The following is a 15905-nucleotide window of genomic DNA, read 5'->3' as shown; positions in this document are numbered from 1 at the left end:
GCCTGTAGATGCTTCTGCAGATGGCTGGAGATCCAACAGGAGCTGTAAATCCACAGGAGGGAAAAACTAAGAGGAAGCTTGTCTCTGAACTTCAGGAGGGTCGTGGACTTTGGAAATGCTTCCAGGTAGATCCTAAGCCCCTGGGAGCTTGTCCAAACCTCCCTGACTCCAAATGGACCATGTTTATCCAAATGCCCATCAAGAATCTGACCCATAACAAAAGCAAAGCAAAACCCCTCTGATTTCCCATAACTACAAAGCAATGAGATGCTGAAAATGAGCCTAAGCATAACCTGCAAGTCAGCAGCATAACTTCTCCTGTAACGCAAAGAAAAATGAATAAAAGAAATAAAATCACAGAAAATGCAAATTCTCAGAACAAGCCACTTTTAACAAAGGCAAATTATGCTAAATCTGGCAATTCTTCGCTGCTTCCTGAGCCAAATATAACAGGTACACACACTTCTAGGGAGAGATAGTCAAATCCCAAAGCCAATGCTGAGATATGTAATTTCACACAGAAATGACAACAGACTCATTGGAAATGCCACCCCATCGAAGGCTTCCACAAACAGCCTCCTCCTGCCAGCTGGCATGTAAAATTCTGAACCTCTTGCTTTGAGTAGTGTGGACCCTAAATAATTATCTTTTCTTAGATTTAGTTCGTGGGACCAGCTTGGGAAGACCCAGATTCAGAGAACCCATTGCTTACCTCCTTTCCTTCAAATTTTAGGAATCAACTTCTATGATTCTATAAGTCAACATGCAAATTATTTGGGTTGCAGTGGTTTGGGTTGGAAGTGACCATAAAGATCATTCAGTTCCAACCCCCCTGCCATGGGCAGGGACAACTCCCAGCAGATCAGGCTGCTCAAAGCCCCATCCAACCTGGCCTTGAACACCTCCAGGGATGGGGCATCCAAAGCTTCCCTGGGCAACCTCTGCCAGTGCCTCATCACCCTCGTGGTGAAGAATTTCTTCCTGATGTCCAATCTAAATCTTCCCCCTTCCAATTTAAAGCCACTCTCCCTCGTCCTATCACTACCCTTTTAAAAAGCCCCTCCCCAGCTTTCCTGTAGCCCCTTCAGGTACTGGAAGGTCGCTATAAGGTCTCCCTGGAGTCTTCACCAGGCTGAACAACTCCAGCTCTTTCAGCTTGTCCTCATAGCAGAGGTGCTTCAGCCCTCTGATCATCCTCATGGCCTCCTCTGGACCAATTCCAGCAGTTCCATATTCTTCTTGTGTTGGAGATTCCAGAACTGGACACAGTACTGCAGGTGGGTGTCTCACGAGAGGAGAGCAGAGGTGGGGAATGGTCACCTTCAATGGCACAGACAGCAAGCAGAATGCCTAATGCAGATAAGCACTTCTCCGGTGGCTGAAGCAGGCAGATTTTATTCCCATTTCTTAAGCCTTGCTCTCAGGTCTGGGCTGCTGGGTGGCGCTGCCTTAGCACCTAGACTGTGGGGAACCCCGTCAAAGCTCAGAGAGCACCCTAAAGTCATGCAAGCAGGAGCCCAGCAGACAGCTTGGGCCAATGTTGGGCAGGGTTGAGCATGCAGAGTCTTCTCCATCCTCGAGTTGGATGAGCCTGGCCCTGGAGGTCCATCACCCCTCAGCAGGGATGGAAACATCCACGCAGAAATGCTCAATAAGGCAGGGATTTATAAACCAGCAGTCATTGCCAGTGCAGATATGTTTGCTCTCCATGGAAGGGGTCTAAGTCATGCTGCAACATCTCCACATCCAAGGTCTTGCATCGGGAAGGGGTATCCTCACAAAGGAATTTGCTGAAGCTGTGTTAATGCTCCCTTTCCAGGACTCGTGCACGCAACTCCCTTAAAAATATCTTCTCTTTCTTCAGCGTTTCAAAGATGGAATCGTAAGCATCGGGTAAATCCATTAAAGCAGTAGGTGATATCCAGGCCTAACACTTTCCAAAATAAACATATTCCTGAGTTAGTTATTGATTTATATCAGTTTAGGTTGATCTTGTGGTTTGAACCTGATGCCTATTTTAGAAACGCTTTCACAGCCTCGCAGAAATTAGCTGCAGCACATTTTTTTGGAATTTGCCAAGGAAAATAGCTAAATGCTCTGTTTTTCCAGAACCTGAATTATGATCTGCACACACTGAGGTCAAGCAGCGAGAGTTTTGCTTATGGAATGATTCTTATCCCTCTTCCCCTGGGTTATTATACTTGGCAGAAAAACCTCTGAGTAAGATTTTACTTGAATATCTCTACTGAAGTCAGCATGTTTATTCCAGGAATCGCGAACATCAAAGGATCAGACAATTACATGTTGTGCGAGGGCCGGGGCTTTTTGTGTGCGTCCCCCTCAACGATCCGAAGGCTTTTAGGGGTTTAGAAGAAATAAACCATGCCTGGTCAGTTGACAGGCACTGGTGGTGGAACACAGCAAGGAAGGGGATGCCAACAGTGGCAGATAGCACTGAAATGATGGTCATTTACGCTAACTATTGTGCAAAGCATCCCGGTGGTCCTGCACGCTGCCCAGCCACATCCACCATCCCTCCTGGCTCTCTGTGCACTGCAGGGGTCCAGCAAAGATCCAGCCCCAAACCCTTTCAGAGATTTGCTCCATTCAAACCTTCCCTCAGCTTTATCACTGTCACATCTGCCCCAGCTCTCCCTGCCATGAGCACGAGTGGCCCTCCAGAGCCACCGAAGGGCAGCTGAGCCATTTTGGCAGCAGCAGGGTCTCTTTCCACCACGGTGCCTGCCCCAATTCACACAGGTGGGCACATCCCGAACCCTCACGTGACAAACAGAGCTAAATTCAAGACCTAAACTGAGCTCCCCCCTTCATAACTGCCTACATCTGGGTTCTTTGCTGGGATGGGTTTGTGTGCATTGTGGCCCCACCAAGGGCTGCGCTTCATTAACGGCTTCACATATTTTCCTCCTCCGCGTGATGAAAACGAGCTGTTGCAGACCCGTGGCAGCAGCGGCCTTGCCTTTGCTTTCCTCCCTGCAGGCTACTCCATGCTGCAGAGCAAAGAGGTGATCCCGGTGGCCGCCATCAGCCTCCTGCCCCCACTGCTGGTGGCAGTGATGATCACGGTGATATTTTACCTCTGCCGCACGCAGAAGCGGCGCAAGAGAGCCAAGGCATGGGGTGGGAAGACCGGACAGCCCCCGACGCTGCAGGAGCCAAGGAGTTCCATTGAGAAGGAGGAAAAGTTGTCCGTGCTGATGGACGAGAGCCCGGCCGGCACCAGCCCCACCTGCGCAAGCAGCCGCCCCGCTGAGCTGCTCCCCATCGAGCTGGATGAGATGGTGGGCAAGGGGCAGTTCGCAGAGGTGTGGAGAGCCAAGCTGAACCACAGCCACACAGGGCAGTATGAGACAGTGGCCGTGAAGATCTTCCCCTGCGAGGAGTACTCCTCCTGGAAGAACGAGAGCCAGATCTTCACTGATGCCAGCCTCAAGCATGACAGTGTCCTGCAGTTCCTTACGGCTGAGGACCGGGGCACCGGCCCCCGCCGCGAGTACTGGCTCATCACCGCCTACCACAGCCGCGGCAACCTCAAGGACTACCTCTCCCGCCATATCCTGAGCTGGATGGACCTGCAGAAGATGGCAGGCTCCCTGGTGAGCGGGGTGGCCCACCTCCACAGCGACTACACCACCTGTGGCAGGCCAAAAATCCCCATCGCCCACCGGGACATCAAAAGCACCAACATCCTGGTGAAGAACGAGCAGGAGTGCGTGCTCTGTGACTTTGGCATCGCCATACGTCTTGACCCTTCCCTGACAGTAGATGACTTTGCCAACAGTGGGCAGGCAAGTATGACCCGCTGGTCCTCCTCAGGGGGGACCCTTTGCAAACCACCCTGGTCATCATGCGGCTAAAGTCCTCATCCCTCTCTGCTAATGCCTCTCTCCTCTTTGTGGGCAGGTGGGCACCGCCAGGTACATGGCCCCAGAGGTCTTGGAGTCCAGAGTGAACCTGGAAGACTTGGAGTCTTTCAAGCAGATGGACGTCTACTCCATGGCCCTCGTTTTGTGGGAAATGGCCTCCAGATGTGAAGTGGTAGGAGGTAGGAGCATCGCACTAGGGGTTGCCATGTGCCTTTTTGCTCCCTTCCTCCCCTTACAGGGACGTGGCTCACCCTCACGTCCTCAGCAGTGGCATGAGACCCGACCTAGGGTGGCTTGGCTCTTAGCACCCCTGCAGAGACCTGGCAGCTGATCCTCCCCCATGGTTGTCTGCCCTGCGTGCTGCAGCTCTAGCGGGCCAGCTCAGGCACTGAGGAGCAGGACAAGATCCCAGAGGGTCAACTGGTCCAGCCCCTGCTCAAAGCCAGCCAGCTGCCAAGTCATATCCAAGTCAGGGCTGGCAATACAAAGCAAACCAAGCAGGAAGAGCCAAAGCTGCCTCCTCCTCACTGGCCACAAGCACTTTTTTTTTTTCAGGCAACACCAGAGTTTATGTTGCAATGGGGACTCGCAAACTCCAGCAGCCAGCAGAGCCACATCCCCCTCTCACTTCCCAGAGCCACATTCTGGCATCTGTAATTGCATGTAGCGAAACATTTAATTAACTGCCCTTCTGTTAGCCCCTGCTTGCCCTTCTGCTTGCTCCCTTCCCTTTTTAGCTCACTCCGATTCCTTCCCTATCCCACCTATTTGTAATACAAGCCCAAGGAGCTGCAAGAAGCTCCAGCCCTTGGAAAGAAAGCTGCCCCAGCTGCACTGCATTCCTCACACTTGGCAGAGGGAGACCCTTGACTGGCCCAGATGCCTCATGCATCATTTGCTCCTAGACCAATGTCCTGCACCATCCCTCCCTACTGATATTTCACCTACATTCACATCCAGGCAGGAGCTGGTAGAAACCAGGGTGGTCACTCACCTCCACAACAGATAGCTTCTCCTTGGCCTCCCAAGACATGGGGCTGCTCTTCTGGAAGGACTATTTCCCCTCTAACCCAATCCATGCCCACAGCAGGGATTTGGATGCCGATACCACAGTTGCCTCTCCCATCTTTCACCAGTGCAACACATTTTACCTGCTCAAAACATGGTCCTAAGCAGAAATACAGGAAGGGCAGAGAATGGATTGAGAGCAGCCCTGAAGAGAAAGACTTGAGGGTGCTCGTGGATGAGAAGCTCAACATGAGCCAGCAATGTGTGCTTGCAGCCCAGAAAGCCAACTGTATCCTGGGCTGCATCAAAAGAAATGTGGGCAGCAGAGCGAGGGAGGGCATTCTGCCCTTCTACTCCACTCCTGTCAAACCTCACCAGGAGTGCTGCATTTGGTTCTGGAGTCCTCAGTACAGAAAGGACATGGACCTGTTAGAGTGAGTCCAGAGGAGGCCACGAAGATGATCAGGGGGCTGGAGCACCTCCCACACAAGGACAGGCTGAGAGAGTGGGGGTTGTTTAGCCTGGAAAAGAGAAAGCTCTGGGGAGACCTCACAGCAGCTTTCCAGTAAAGGGGGCTACAGGAAATCTGGGGAGAGGCTCTTTGTCAGGAAGTGCAAGGATGGAATGAGGGGTGATGGGTTTTAGCTGGAAGAGGGGAGATTTAGTTTAGATATTAGGAATAAATTTTTAATGTGAAGGTGGTAAGGCACTGGCACAGGTTGCCCAGAGAAGTCATGGCCATCCCATCCCTGGAAGTGTTCAAGGCCAGGTTGGATGAGGCTCAAGCAACCTGATCCATTAGGAGGTGCCCCTGCCTGTGGCGAGGGGTTGGAACTGGATGGTCTTTAAGGTCCCTTCCAACCCAAACCATTCTATGATTCTATAATATGTCTCACACAAAGAGCGACCAAATCCTTTGTAGCGCATCTCTTGCATTCAGGAAAGTGGTCAGACAGTTCCTCGGTCATGTCTCTGAAAACAACCTCTACATGAAAACCCAGAACTACATTTCCACATTCAAATTCTAAACTGTTTATAGATCCATTTATTTTTGCAGACTGATAAAACCAAATTTATCCTCATCCAGTGGACCGCCCCAAAGTAAAACACTGAATGCATGAAAAGTATCCTGTAATACTGCTGTTGCTTCCTTGCAGAGGTAAAGAATTATGAGCTGCCTTTTGGGTCAAAAGTCCAGGAGCAGCCCTGTGTGGATACCATGAGGGACATTGTGCTGCATGGCAGAGGACGCCCCGAGATCCCGAGCAGCTGGCTGGTACATCAGGTAAGCTGCGAGTAGCTGGTTCAGAAAAGAGCAAACCATGTTGTCCCACTTCAGTACCTCAGCCCAAAAATCATTACAGCTGTAATCAAAGCAAAAGCAGAAAGAACTCCTGGACCCTACTTACAGCTCCTTCTTGTCTGGCTGAGCCCACACAAGCACCACAAGATCCAGTTCTCTGGTGTTTATAGTCATCAGCCAGGGGTACAACGAAATTTAATGATTAATAAATTGCCCTGATCAGGAAGCATTATGAATGCCAAGGGATGGTATTCAGTAATCTGGCAGATATCAGCAAAACGGAGCATTTCAGTGCAAGCTGTTCTCATGAAACAGTAAATCATCTGAGCCCACCCCATTTCTCTCATAACCACCATATCCAGAGAGCTCTAGTTCAGGAAACACACAGCCCTCTCACAGCAGGGACAGAGGGGAGGAAGGTGCATCCAGTGTCCTGCTGCTTGGCATCAAGCTCAAAATTACCTCTAACAAGAGAGGTTACAACTCGGCATGTGAGAAGGACTTCTGCAAGGAAAGCCAAAACAGGAAACATCTCCCTGCAGTGAAACAATCAGGAAACACACGTGAAGCTGAGAGCAGGAAACCTGATGGGCTCAAATCTTGTCCAGGGGAAGTCTTTCACCAGCCTTCACCTCAGAGTCTGAAAGCACAGCATTTCAGCACAGAAACCATAACACAGCACTCTAGAACAGAAAGAACCCCAGCAGTGATGAGACGTGCTCTGTTGAAGCCATCCCTGAGCACATCCAGACCAACCAGCTCCAGAAACACAGCTACCTCCTGGCCCTGACATGGTCCTCTCTCCCTCAAGTCCAGTACTTTCTTCCACGAACTGAGGACACAAGGGCTAACAGGCACACTGACTACAATTTTCAAATCTTGCCTGACTTTGGTACTTCTTAAATTTCACATCTGGTGGAAAAACACCATCTGCTGATCAAGCCAGTTAATCTGAAAAAAACCCACAAACCAGGCAGAAACATTGAGCCTGCTGGCTCACAGAACCTTGCAACATTCCATGCATCATTTTTCAGTATTCCCCAAAAAACACGTTGTTACTGCTTCTACTCTGCCTGGCTGGCATAAAAAGGCACGTTTTCCAAGAACAAAGATGTAATTTCGTGATCTTAGAAGGCCACGTGTTCCTTAAAATATCTCCTCTCAAACCCACGTTTGTCCAAAGACTCGCAAGTGACCTGACCAACCAAAGCTGCAAACAGCATCAAATGAATCCACAGTTTCCACTGGACCATCCATGAGTTTATCAGTTGGCAAGTGCACTTCTGAACTTCATCCAGCCTTTTTCCTTGATAAAGACAAGCAGTGGAACTTCAACCAGCAATGCTACATATTTGAAGGCTTTGAGTATTCATCACAGACATTCACCTCCCAGAGTCTCTGCTAAACTTTTAAGCCACAGCAAAAAATATACGGAGGCCTGAGTTGTAAGAAATCACACTCTGATAGAACCTGTCCGTAACTACGCTGTCTGCTAAGCTGAAGGAAGGCTGACCACAATCACCTCGGAGAAATAACGTTGCTGTCGTGGGGCTGGTTTAGCACATACACAGAGCAAGGCTTGTAAGGCGGTAATGTTTATTAGACCACCTGATGCTCACTAGGGAGGAGGAACAGAAAAGCCAAGTTGTGTTCCTGAAAGTTTGCCTCTGATCTAATAAATATCTACTTAGAAGCCTGGTTTCACAGGAGTTTCCAGGCATTTCGTAACCTGTCTCCCCAAGATGCGGCATAAGGCAGCACCATCTGCTGGGAAGCAGCAGAAAGCCACTGGTTTGTGCCACTCCAGGGGAGAGCGGCTTCTTGTGGAAGAGTTGGGCGACATCAAAAAAGGGTGGCAAATTGCTCACCTGAATGGGAAGAACCCATGGATGTTCCCATTAACAAAAATAAGTTTGATGCTGAGCTTCATGTGCTACTTCCACATCTCAACCACCAGGATTCCTCTCAGTCAAGTGAGGACCTGCATTGTTGGCCGTGGTTTCAAAGATTTTCAGCAGACAAAAGCATCAATTCCCCTAACAGAGCTGACTCACTGCCCATCACCAGCTCCAGGGCAGCTGTTTGCAAGGCTGCGCAATAAAACCCATTGAAGAAATTCATCCCCACATTTTCCCAGATAACCTGCAAACACCTCCAGCCGAAGCTTCTTCTTTGCTTCACGCCCCACCTCATTTAAAACAAAACAAAACAAAACAAGTGGTTATCTAGGCCAGGTGAAATCCCAGCTCTGGTTCACGAAGCAGCTGAACAGACTGTCGTACTGGCACAGCTAAAGGGTTGGTGCAGGACAGGAAGGAGCAGTGGGAGCTTAAGTCAATATTGCCACTAAAAATACCCTCGTTAAACTCAGCATCCTTTGGAAATCCGAGATATCAAATACAAAAATTCAAACTAAGTCCATTTTGTAAGCATAACAAGATGTTCCAGTTGTGCCACACAAAAGAGCATCATCACTACCGACAAGGAAAATGGCAAACAAACGTCACTATTTGAGGGCAAAATTAAGCACAGAAAACATGACTGAACCACGTCAGTGCCATTGTTTGTTTGAGAAAAGGCTTATTTTAAAAGCCTCAGCTAAGCTACCTCATTTTTGCATGTTAATCAATTACCCTCCAATCCTTTCAACTAAGCTAAAAAATGAGTGACATAAGAGGCACTGAAATGCACCATCTGTCAGTTTTACTGCACACTCCCGTCCTTTCTAATCTGTGCTCGTTATGGAAAGTTTAATACGATGAACCCTAGCAGCGAGTTCAGGGTGAGGCACAGGATAGACACCACTGACGGGAGACGTCCATGGGACTTACGTTTTCCTTATGTGTTCATCCACATCAGAGCTTCGGGTTCTCTTAAATGCAAACTAAAATACACAAATGCCACTGAAAAACACGAAGCTTTATTTAGAGTAAAGATTTTTCCACTCTGTTGCAATCTCGGTTGACAATGTAGAAAGCAATAGGACATGATAGGAACGATGTACACAAAGGCAAATTCCACGTAGCTGCTGCTGCCAGCTGTGCTGCCAGCTTAAGAGTGGGAGAAATACCAGCTGAACGCTACAATTTTGCTTCTAAGCACAAAATATTGGGACTCTTTTCAGAACACTGCATAATTGGAAAAATATATATTACTGGGAGACATAACTGTTGTAACTGAGAGTAACCAAACAGGTTGTGGAGCACACTGAGCTGTACCCAATCCCACCTAAACCAGGACACTATTTTGTGGTGAGAAAAAGTTCAGCTGCACACTGCAATGACTATATGGCACGGTGTTGCCTTTCAGGAAGCCGCTAGAATAAGAAGTCATATTTAAGAAGTTTAATCCCAAATTCGCCTTCGACCCCCCCAAGCCTCCCCTCCTTCCATGTGCAGCAACCAGGCCACAGGCTGGAATTCCAGAGGCCCCGGGCTCAGCTGCCAGCCATGCAGCCAGGCTTGCCTATCTGCACCTCTCCCATCCCTCCTGATTTTAGGATCTGAACAGGCTTGAGGCAGGAGATGAACAGCCTATTTCTTTCTGGTCCCTCTTTAACTCCCACAGTCAACACAAACCAATTTCCAGGAAGGATTTCCAGGGAGCAGGGATAATTCTTGGGATCAGATCCCAGGTGAGCAGAGGCTGCTGCTGTAATACAAGCAGCACCAGTCACAGGGCAAGCACTGACACCTGCCACAGCTCACCAAGGCTGTTTCCTCCTGTGCTTAAGCTTGGCCAAAAAAGGTGTTCCTGCAGAAAGCTGCCAAAGGTATAGTAAAACACTGCAATGGCTTTAGATCAGCTTCTATCTCCTCTTCCTCATGCCTTCAGATCTTAATTTTAGCCCTTCTGACTGCAGGGAATGCGCTTTCTGTGCGACACCATCACCGAGTGCTGGGACCACGACCCCGAGGCGCGCCTCACCGCCCACTGCGTGGCCGAGCGCTTCAACCTGATGGCACAGATGGATTGCGACGACATCCTCAACAACAACACAGACAACGAGGCCAGCAAAACAGCTTCTCCAGGTGGGGAGCACCAGGACAGTGACGGGAGCAGAAATATGCAGTGACGGAGCAGGCAAAAAGCCTCATTGTGAGAAATGAGAATATAAGCGAGAAGCATTTAGCTCATGGGGAGAAACCCTCGCTTCATTTTTCAAAAATGGAACTAAGATCTAGCACATAACTTATTTATAAGATCTGTCTCCTCCCACAGACACAGTGAACAGTGGAATCAATACTTTGGTTAAAGTGCAACAATATGTATGAACTGATTTTGTATGTACTTTAAATGTATAATGACGCAAAGCATTCCTTTTCTTATTTTTTAAAATAATAATGTTTAATCTTTTATTAAGAAGCACTAGAATTCCATGTCTATCTTTTGAAGTCCTCCCACACTGCCATCACCAGTTTCCCTTCTAACTGCTTATTCTGCAGAGATCAAGACAGTTTTTGATTTTCCTTTTTTAATGCCCTCCACACACACTAATCTCTTCTGGCAGAAAAAAACCAACTTGAGCTGTTACACATCCTCAGTGGAACACATGCTGGCACCCAAGAAAATTATTCATCCATCAATGAACCCTTAATACACTGGAAAGATACCTGATAATCCAGCTTGCAAAAGCCTGATTTGCCAAGACTCCAGCATGCTTTTCACCGGGGAATACCTGGGGGTACTGGATAGTTCAGGTGGGTGCATGAGGTTTCTTCAGTAGAAACAAAAAGTCATTAGTGTAGACACTGCTGTTTTCCTCCAAGAAGTCTCCATATAGGGTTATATCAAGACAACATTTCCCCCCGTATCAGTCCAGTTTCCAGTCACCTCTACCCAATAGATACCAACAATGTATTACTAAGCACAGTAATACCACCAACGCAAACGCGTAGGCTGATTCTTCTTGCAACTCCTTCATGCCTCGGTGCAGTTAACTCAACCTGAAGAAACATGATTAGACAGAACCAGGACCTTTACTCCCTTGACCACCAGACCAAGCCAGGATACTTCTGTAGTGGAGAGGCAATTAAAGGCAGGTAAGTCATACCTCTCTTTGAGCCCTAGCGCTGTGCAAATCTTAATCTCTCCACCCTTGGGAGCAAAAGGTAATAAAAACCTTACCCGCTACTAAGAAGCCCTGCAAGCCCATACCTGACACTCACCTACGCAAAGGTGTATCTTTCAGTGAGGAACACTATGCTTGCCAGCACACAGGAGCACGGAAGACTTCACAATGGTGCAGCATGAAAGCAGATCTGCAGGGCTGTTTTGGTTTTCTAAACTGCACAGCTATGACACCACTAGCTCATACAAAGAGTTTTTCCCCTCCTGCTGTTGTTTCCACCTCTTTCAGCTGTTTCTGCAGCTCTTAAATTAAAACCCTAGAACTAAATTGTCTCAAATTCCTTTGAAGATGGACAGAAGGGGAATGAGTCAGGTTGCAGCAAACCTAAGAAATAAGAACTAACTTTGCCTATAAGCTCCACCTGCAACTGTGACCATACCTTTCATTCTCACCAAACACTCACCTGGCTCCCCCCTCTTGTCATCTTACAATTTTTTCAAGCTAACCCCCTTCTCTTGAAGCATATTCTCCCCAGTCCACCAGAAACACAGCCTTCCCACCCACCTAACTTGGTCTTATTTCTTTAACATATTAACCACTGCTCCCCTGTATATACATCCAAGAGGAACAGCTTTTCTGACATGAAGAAGCTAAAGCAACACAACAAAGTTCCACCAGGCTGCCCAGTCTTTCCTTACTCAGCACAAAATTTCCCCTACCAAATTTTGCACCAAGTTGTTTGGACAGAACACTGATGAATATACCTGTTTGCTCTTTCAAGTTCAGTTCAATAGGCTTTAGAAGACACTCTGACCCGTTATTCCACAGGTGATCAGGACCGAAGGGGATCAGCCTATGCAAACTAGACACTGAAGGCTGCATTTCTGGTTCTGACAGCTGAAATCCAAGTTCTCCTGGGGAAGACAGATGTAATCCTAGGTTTGACAGCTTATATTGTAAACTTGCTGAAACACAACTCAATCTATTTCCCTTCCTATGCCTAAAAACTTAAGCACTCCTATTTACATACTGAGCTTGGTTTTCATGAGAGAAAAAAAAAGCAGAATCAAGCCTTCAGGATTATATGCTTCAATGCCTGTGGTAAATAGGAGTGACTTATCACACTCTTGGCTTTCTGAGAGGAGCAGGGTACACAGATCAGTAAGATTTTTTTGGGGGCTCCTCTTCACTTCAGAGGAGCCCAATCAAGCCAAAAGGACAGAAGGGAAGATAAGCCAAAATCCTACATTTTGGAACACTCCCCATTGAACACATAGTGGTTGTAGCAAGTATCTACACATTGGAAGCAGCAGTGAGCCTTTCCCTTCGCTCTAGAATATGCAAGATGGAAACAACAGCAGTTATGCAAGAGAATCCAATCTGGTCAGATTTAAAAATACACATATTAGTCCATAGGATGCTCGCAACTTCCAGAAGAATCAAGTCTTGCAGTTTAAGCTGGATATTCAGTGGCAAGATTTTTTTTTAAACTGTTTTCAACTATGCCCTGTGTTTCTAGAATTAAGTAGAAATTCTCATCAGGAAGCCATTCCAGTTTTTGTGATCACCTGAGCAAAGGAAGGCTTTACCATTTTTTCTAGCAGCATCCCCAAATGGGACTTGGACTTCACGATCCCTGTGGGTCCTTTCCAACACAGGATATTCTACGATTCATTCCACGTTAAAAGAAATCGCTTAACGTATTTTAAAAGACTACTACTTCAGCAGTGGGTCTATTCCTACACAACAACATTACTAACAGCTAATAAGTAACAATGTGAAACCACATCAGATGAGGGTGAAGAGAAGTAACTTGACTGATAACATAAGGAACACAAATGGCTTGATGGTCAACACAGGCGCTTTTCCGTCTGCAGGGCTTTATTTTAATAAGCACAAGTTTATCCCTGGAATATGCTCAGCTGATAAAGGCTTGTTTTCTGCTCTGATCACTGCAACATTAAAAGCTGGACCTTGCACCACAACCCTGCTGTTTGTTTAAAGCAAATCTGCTGTGTGACACACATAAAACACCTATGAAACATACACTGTGGTCAATTTATTTCCTGTCCCTCTACCACTCCTGTCTGGTGCATATACTGATGAAACATGGAAGTTCACATTGCCAACATGACTTCTACCCCAAACCCTGGAACTGGCCAAGGAGCATGCCCCAAATGTGCTGCAGAGCCAGAAACAAGGAGGAACTAATCCCACTGTTTTCATTTTTATTTTTTATTCCAGGTTAAACATGAAAATGCCCGATGGGTATCCAAAATTAACACAACAGGGTGGTTGTATAGAATAGCACAAGACAGCAAGGCCTAAAACATTCTTCTGCTGGGGAATACAGTGACTACTCAATTGCACAGTGACAAAATATCCCACTTTAAGGGCCAAGGAAAGCCCTGACAGACAGATCTCCAGCATAAAAGATGACAACCAACCTACTCCTCCTGGTCACCCGATCTCTAGGAAAGCAGACAGAACAAATGAATCATTTTGTAGTTTTATTATCCCCACCCCCAACTTCTCACAAACAGACTATGACTCGCATTGAGATCTCAGTGCATTTCACAGCAAAAAAAAAAAATGTACTAGAGGATCAAAATAGTTGTGCATAAACCCAACTTTTTTTTTTTGCACAATGTACAGTTTGTGTCGAAAGTTAACATGGTTATTTAAATCTTCTGATGCATTCTTACGCTTGGATCTTCTCCATGGAAAATATCTTACCAGATAACACAGTTGTGAACTCTCATGATGCTGGATCAGGTGCAGCCATTGACATGGCTGGGAAGTGGCAGAATAATGTTATATACATTGATTGGAAGACTACATCAGAAGAAAAAACAGAGTAAGGCACCACTGTTGGAAAAATTAAGGTAGCTTGTAGTTACAACAATAACGAAAGCCATAATAAGTACTATTCTTAATTGCCAGCAATTCTTAGACTTCAATAAAATAGTTATTAAAAAAAAACAACAAAGGATGTTTGTACCTGAATACAGTTTCCTGATATCTGATTGTGTTTCAAATCAATACCCAGTCCTCAGCATAATCAGCTTTTTTTTTTATGGTAAGATGAAAAACCAGGACCTACAGTCCATGTATTCACAGGTCACATTTCACTGCTTTGTTCCAAATAACACCACAGGAGAAAAACTAAAACAATCCAAAGGACAGTCTGTAACACTGATACTTCACCTCTGAGATGGTTAGATGGGCAGAGAAATTTAAATACAAAATTGTATGTTTTCTGTTCATTTTGAAAGCCTTAGTCCTTGGGAAGAGAAGGTGGAGGAGGACAAAAAAAAGGCCAAACCTCATTACATTATACCATGAGAAAAATCAAGTCACTCAAAGACATTTAATAAAATTAGGCGTTGAAAAGTTTTCAAATTACTCTTCCAATTCAAGTCAATTATTTCAAGTATACTAAAACGTTTCAGAGGAAAAATTTCTCCATGGTTATAATTCTAATTGCTTTTATAAATCCATAAAAAAGAAAGGTAGTCTGTACACATATTCCATATTCCTCTGATGCATGCATGCGTTCTGTCTGAAGAAAGAAGTCTTAACGATCCAGTTGTTTCTTAATACTGATTTCAGGCACATCTTCCAAACATCTCTCCAGTTTTCACCAAAAAGGTTAACCACTAGGCATAAAAGCAGCAATTTTTTGTTGCTGTTGTCTACACGGGTACTGAGCAGGTTTCGGTTGTTAAAGAGCCCGACGCAGGTTCCAAAAAAGTTCCCACATCACTCCAAAATCCAACAGTTCCTCCTCTTAGGCAGCTTTTGCAATCTGATCTACTTAGAAGAATCTTACACAATTCAGATAAAATCTCTTGGATCATACAAAAACCAAGTTGGTTGAATGTACCTGGCAGGTTTGTCTCTACAACTTTGATAATTTATTTTTAATAGCTTTAAAGTGCCCTAGTATATTTATTTATTTATGCTCATTTAAATTTTCATACTTACATAAAAAGGGGACACTCTGTGTGATAACTGTTTTGAGAGACAGAGGAAAAGGAGAGGGATATCAGAAACTCATCTTAAAGCAGCTTTTCTAGTTAGTGTCCTGAGTTTGCACAGCAGAGACTGTTTTCCAGAGGGGTTTATGATAAACCCAGCCATCCCCCTGCAATTTAAAGAGAAAATATGTTCATTATAAAGACACTGTCCCAGAGAATTCCCTTCACACAGCTATTAGACTGATAACTGTGAAAACCAGAGGGACACAGCTTATACCTTTAACTCCCACAGATTAAGACACAGAGATCAACACTGCAGGCTTCTGAGACTACTTCAGAACATGCAGGAACTCTTGCTGAGCCACAGCACTCTCTGGGAATCGACTGCACTTGTAATTAACCCAGATGGAAAGCCACTCTTCTCAACTCCATGATCAAGATTACTTTAATAAGCCAAACAAGAAGCCAGCAGAGGCAGCTATCCATGATTATCAACTCTAACACAGCCCAACTCCTTACCTGGAAACGAAATAGCTCAGGATTACGTTTAAACATTTTCTGAAATCTGTATCTCTAATTAGCATGAGAATTTCACCTCTTCTAAATTGAGATACTAACAATACAATACAGATACACAGCTAACGGATAGTCCTGAA

General features: G+C 46.0%; 2 protein-coding genes across 2 annotated transcripts in view; one reads left to right on the top strand and one right to left on the bottom strand.

Moving 5' to 3' along the window:
• The window catches only part of LOC104068637 (TGF-beta receptor type-2), a 37602-nt gene extending 24277 nt beyond the window's left edge, over positions 1–13325 (top strand). The window contains exons 4-7 of the mRNA XM_054069625.1: positions 3001–3809; positions 3925–4066; positions 6053–6180; positions 10061–13325. Of these exons, the coding sequence (XP_053925600.1) occupies positions 3001–3809; positions 3925–4066; positions 6053–6180; positions 10061–10273 (1292 nt within the window). The 3' untranslated portion in view covers positions 10274–13325. The remainder of the gene's footprint in view (positions 1–3000; positions 3810–3924; positions 4067–6052; positions 6181–10060) is intronic.
• Positions 13326–13515: 190 nt separating this feature from the next.
• Positions 13516–15905, bottom strand: part of OSBPL11 (oxysterol binding protein like 11) — a 41923-nt gene continuing 39533 nt past the window's right edge. Inside the window, exon 13 of the mRNA XM_054069624.1 lies at positions 13516–15416. Coding sequence (XP_053925599.1) covers positions 15345–15416 — 72 coding nt within the window. The 3' untranslated portion in view covers positions 13516–15344. The remainder of the gene's footprint in view (positions 15417–15905) is intronic.

This window comes from Cuculus canorus, chromosome 6, assembly GCF_017976375.1.
Source record: "Cuculus canorus isolate bCucCan1 chromosome 6, bCucCan1.pri, whole genome shotgun sequence".
Lineage (NCBI taxonomy): Eukaryota > Metazoa > Chordata > Aves > Cuculiformes > Cuculidae > Cuculus > Cuculus canorus.
This window is presented reverse-complemented; position numbering and strand designations above follow the sequence as displayed.